The sequence below is a fragment of the Centrocercus urophasianus genome, unplaced genomic scaffold, assembly GCF_019232065.1.
Source record: "Centrocercus urophasianus isolate 14NV4802_14NV808 unplaced genomic scaffold, USGS_Curo_1.0 seq_24, whole genome shotgun sequence".
NCBI lineage: Eukaryota > Metazoa > Chordata > Aves > Galliformes > Phasianidae > Centrocercus > Centrocercus urophasianus.
Window position 1 is genome coordinate 11,266,129 of NW_024884800.1, and position 4,897 is coordinate 11,271,025.

Below are 4,897 nucleotides of genomic sequence, written 5' to 3' on the forward strand. Positions count from 1 at the left end.
CACAGGAGCTGGGCCAACCCCACAAAAACAACAATTAAAATTACAAAGAAAAGTGCGTGGCCACAGTCCATAGGGAGGCTGATGCCTTTTTAACTTATAAATGGTTCAACTGTCCCATAGTCTGCGAAAACTGAAAGCTGGCGTGACCCCCCCCCTTTTCCCACCCCCCTTAGAACTCCATAAAATCACAGTTCCACGTTCCGCAAAGTTTCCCTTTTCCTGGCGGTGGTGTTCATACGGGTGGGTCAGGGTTCTTTCTGTCCTCCCCTTTTGCTTTTTCCTTTCTCCCCATCCCTTGGGGCAGGACGAGGCAATGCAGGTGGGCTGGGAGGAGGCAGACACAAGGCTGGACGTCTCCCCACCTCGGCTGTGGCTGCGTCCGCACCGCCCCTGGAAAGGTGAGTGCGCAGGGCCGGGGTGAAGGCCGGGAGGCCGCGGCGAGAGGAGCCTCCGGGTGTCGCCAGCGGGGAGGAGAGGTCCAGAAGAAGAGGCGCACGTTCCGGAGACCATCCCGCACCGGTGCAGGGCTCGCTCGCCGCCAGCCCCGCAGTCCCTCAGCTGCACGCAGGGAACGAGGCTGCCTCCGTCTCCCCGCTCCGCGTGCTGGGCTCCTCACATCATGATGTGCCGCCGGCGGTGCAGGGCCAGGTGGTCGGAGCGGGAGAAGCTGCGGTCGCAGTCCGAGCAGCGGAAGGGCTTAATGCCCGTGTGCTTGCGGAAATGCCGGGTCAGCTCATCGGAACGGGCGAACTTCCAGGTGCAGCCCTCCCAGGTACACTTGTAGGGCTTCTCGCCTGCGGGGAGCGGGGGTCAGCACGGAAGCGGGGTGTGCCCAGGCAGCCACCGCCCTCCAGCCCTCCTTGTCCGCCCTTCCCCGGCGTAGCACGGGCCGCGGGCGCCACCGGCTGGACGGCGTGCTAATCTGGGGGCATGCGTTAGATGCAATACGGTACCGCGCATAGAGAAGTGGCTCCCCGTCGTGGGTGTGCAGTAGGTGCAATACGGTAACACCCTTAAAGCAGTGGTTTCCCAATATAGGTGTGCGTTTTAGGTAACACCCCTTCACGCAGCGGTGCCCCAGCGCGGCTGTGCGTCACGTGTGGCTGTCTATTAGCTGCACCAGGGTAACACCCCTAAAACAGCTGTGTTGTTGCCTAGTTAGCTGCACCATGATCATAGAATCACAGAGTGGTTGAGCTGGAAAGGACTGTAAGCCCATTTGGTCCCAACCCCTGCTGTGGGCTGGTTGCTCCTCTCCAGCTCAGTTGGCCCAGGATCCCATCCCACCCGGCCTTGAAGTGCTCAAGGCACTTCAGAGCACTTCCAGGGATGGGGTACCCACAGCTCTCTAGGCAGCTGTGCCAGGGCCTCACCACCCTCTGAGTGTAGAATTACCACCCAATATCTAAACTAAATTTCCCCTCTCGGTTTAAAACTGTTTCCCTTTGCCCTATCACTATCAGATCATACAAAAAGTTGCTTATAAGCACTTCACGTACTGGAAGTCTGCAATGAAGTCTCACTGGAGCCTTCTCCAGTCTGAACAGCCCCACCTCTCTCAGCCTTTCTTCATAGAGCTGCTCGAGTCCTCTGATCACCTTCACAGCCCTCCTCTGGACCTGCTCCTACGGATTCACGTCTTTCCTGTTTCCTGGTCTGCAGCCCTCAGTACAGTACTGCAGATGGGGCCTCACAAAGGGCAGAGCACAGGGGCTGCTCTCAAGCTGTTCTTCTCCCAGCCTGTGCACATACCTGGGATTGCCCGACCCAATCCCAATATCTAGCACTTCTCCTTGTTGAACCTCATTAGGTTCCCACAGGCCCACTTTTCGAGCCTGTCAAGTCCGTCCCGCTGTCCTTCCTTCCCCGAGCAGCAGTGCCCTCGTGTGGCTGTATGCTCCCGTGCATTAGGAGCGCTACGGTAACGCCCCCTAAACACGGCGCCCCGTGTGGGCGTATATTAGGTGCCCTACGGTACCACCCCCGCGGCGGTGGCGCGCAGTGCGGGCGCGCATTAGGGGCACTACGGTACCCGCCCGGAGCGGCAGCACGGGGCGTAACGGCGCCGCGCCCCTCCACACCCCGACCCCTCCCGGCCCGCAGCTGGGGCGGCGCCGGGGCGGAGCGCCCTGTTAACGCCCCCCCCCCGAGCAGGGCACCGAGCTCCGCTGCCTCCCCCGATCCGCCCTCGCGGTTCCGTACCCGTGTGTATCCGCCGGTGGGCCTTGAGATGAGAGCTCTTGGTGTACACCTTGTTGCAGCCCTCAAAGTCACACTGGTGGATCCGCCGCTTCTTCAGGTCGGGGGAGTCGGCGCGGGGCAGGCGCGGCGTGGCGGACCTGGGGAAGGGCGGAGGGATGGCCGTGAGTGGCGGCCCCCAGCGGGCAGTCTGCCCCGGGGACGGGGACGGCACCCGCGGGCGCACTCACTCTCGCTGCAGGTCCTGGAAGGGCGCAGGGCCGCTCTCCGAGGCGCTGTCCTCGCTGTCACTCGGCATGTCCATGGGGTACATGGCGCCCGGGTCCATTTTCACTGCGGGGGTGGGAAAGAAGAGCTATTAAGGAGCAAAGGGGGACGGGCTGGGGGAGGCTGGTGAGCAAAGCATGCTGACAGACATCACCGACCTCCCAGAAAAGCCACCACGCCGCAGGGCTCAGCCCACCCCGCTGCAGCCCACATCGATCTGGGGCAGAGAGGTGACTCCGTGCCGCGGGGGTTTGGCACAGGGCTATGGGGGATAAAGTGGGGGTGTGCAGCTTGAGGACACCTCTTCCTTCCCAAAGCAGGGAATGTCCAGGGCACCCCACCCTCGGGGAATGGGGACACAGCGGGGACAGAAAGCGGAGCTGGGCGGGACGGGCAGGCAGGCAGCCAGCAGCACCTCCCCATCCCCTGCTCAGTACAGGCGGATGGCCAGGGCTGGGCTGTCTCTGGAGTTCTGCTGTCCTATGCTGGGGCCTGGGGACACCTTCTGGAAGTTAAGCCACCAGTGGTCCCGGGGAGTCCTTGGTGGAGAAATGGGTTCCCTGCAGGGGATATGTCCTACCAGACAGGGACACATCTTACGGCTGTGTCAGGACCAAGGCCGGGCCCACCGAACGGGGGGTTCCAAACACCTCGACAAGCCCCTTACCAGAGCCGGTGTTCTTGCCGTCGCCCCCGATGAGCGGGACAGTGATGGCGGTGACGCCATCGGTCGGCATGGTGGTGTAGACGACGGGCAGCGACTGCACGACCACGGGGATGGTCTGCAGGTTGCCCATCTTGCTAGGCAGGTTGACGGAAGGGATGGTGTGGATGACGTGCAGGATCTGCTGCCCACCGCTGCCCTGCGACGATGCCAGAATGGAGCCGGGCGACAGCACGGCTGGGATGGCTGAGGTGGTGCCGAGCCCCGAGGACGCGATGGAGATGGTGGGCGCAGGGACCGGGGGGGCCACCAGCAGGGGTGAGGACTGCACGGGGGGCGGCGGCGGGGGGGCCTTGGACTTGTTGAGGGAAAGATCGACGGGCTCAGCCTGGGGCTGGCTGCAATCGGAGGCCAGCAGCTCCTCGGGGGGCTCCGTCTTGATGTCGGTCAGCAGCACGGGGGGCTCCAGCGGCGCCTCGGCCAGCAGCGAGGACGAGCTCATCCTGGGGGCCGCTTTGCCCCGCCCCGAGCCTCCCGCCTGCCAAAACTGGGGGGAGAAGGGGAGTGTCAGAGCGCTCTGCACCCAGACGCCGCCCCGCTCATTCGTTAATTAACGTGCTCATCAATTCACCAACTCGCTGCTCACCATAACCCACTGCGAGGGGGGGAAACCGGCAGCCCCGCACCTGTTCCAACCGCTGCCCCCACGCGCCTTTGTGATGGAGGGGCGGGGCCGGAGGGGGCCGGGGGCGGGGCCAACACCCATCCACCCCACCCCGCTCCCCTCCCCCGCGCCTTAAAGGGGCCGCGCTGCCCTCAACCGACCCTCCCCACCCCCCCCCACCGCACACACCCCTTCTTCTTAAAGGGGCCGCTCACCCGCCAGGCTCCGCGGGGGGGGCTCCTCCGCGAATGCGCGGCGCTCATCCCCTCGGCGGGCAGGATCATGCTCCCGGCCCGCGCCGCTCCGTGCCGTGCCGTGCCGTGCCGTGCCGTGCCGCGCGGGAGGTGCGAATAGCCTCACGACTCCACCCTGGCTCGGCCCGGGGTGGAGCTCCTTAAAAGGGCCCGGCAGCGGCGAGCGAGCAGCAGGGAGGGGCTGCGGGCACGGCCCGGCCCCGCGGGCACCGCACGGAGCCGCCCCCTGCAACCGCCCCAACGGGCGCGCGACCCCCGAACGCTGGGACCACAGCGATGTACGACCCCTTCCCAGCCAGCCGACTCCCACTTACGCACCTTGCTGCGGGCGCAGAGCGGCCCACGGCCCCGCACACCCACACCCACGCGTGTCCCCGCCCGGGCACGCCCGGTCCACACACGCCCCGCACACGCAGAGCCGCCCAGAGCTCCTTTGGGGATGGGTGGGACGCGGGCAAGGACCCCTGGAGCTGGGCGCACTCACGGACCCCACAGCCACGGGAGGGCACAAAGAGCCGTCCCCTCTCTCGGGTCTCCCCCAGCGCCGACTCAGCGGTACACCGCACACCGATTCGGGGTTAGGGTGCAGCGAGGCGTGCTCGGAGGGTCCCGCTGCCGATATCCTACCGCGGGAACGGGAGGGGGAACTCAACGGGACCACGGGTCTTACGGCGGGGAGGAGGGGGCTCAGCCTCACCTATAGGGACCGGCTCCTATAGCACTCCTATAGCATCCATACATTCCCGCCCAAAAGGCACGAGGGAGGGGATCCACGGTGCCGTGCGACCCCAACGGAACACTTCGGGGGGGAATCACCCCTCCCGATCTCGTTTTGGCTCCTGCCCCCCC

General features: G+C 65.2%; 1 protein-coding gene across 1 annotated transcript; it reads right to left on the reverse strand.

The window, feature by feature from the left end:
- On the reverse strand, positions 1-4,090 carry KLF8 (Kruppel like factor 8). The gene is made up of 5 exons (XM_042824901.1): positions 4,010-4,090; positions 3,134-3,677; positions 2,430-2,532; positions 2,203-2,339; positions 1-794 (listed from the first exon to the last, which is right to left on the reverse strand). Exons 1-5 carry the CDS (start codon positions 4,076-4,078, stop codon positions 613-615), a joined length of 1,035 nt encoding a protein of 344 aa, XP_042680835.1. The 5' UTR covers positions 4,079-4,090; the 3' UTR covers positions 1-612.
- Between the last annotated feature and the right edge of the window lie 807 nt (positions 4,091-4,897).

Excerpts from the sequence above, each read along its gene's own strand:
- KLF8 (XM_042824901.1), bottom strand. The coding sequence starts at position 4,078 with ATGATCCTGCCCGCCGAGGGGATGAGCGCCGCGCATTCGCGGAGGAGC. Across the intron at positions 3,678-4,009 it reads CCCCCCGCGGAGCCTGGCGG|TTTTGGCAGGCGGGAGGCTC; the intron begins GTGAGCGGCCCC and ends TTCTCCCCCCAG. Across the intron at positions 795-2,202 it reads CCACCGGCGGATACACACGG|GCGAGAAGCCCTACAAGTGT; the intron begins GTACGGAACCGC and ends CGCTCCCCGCAG.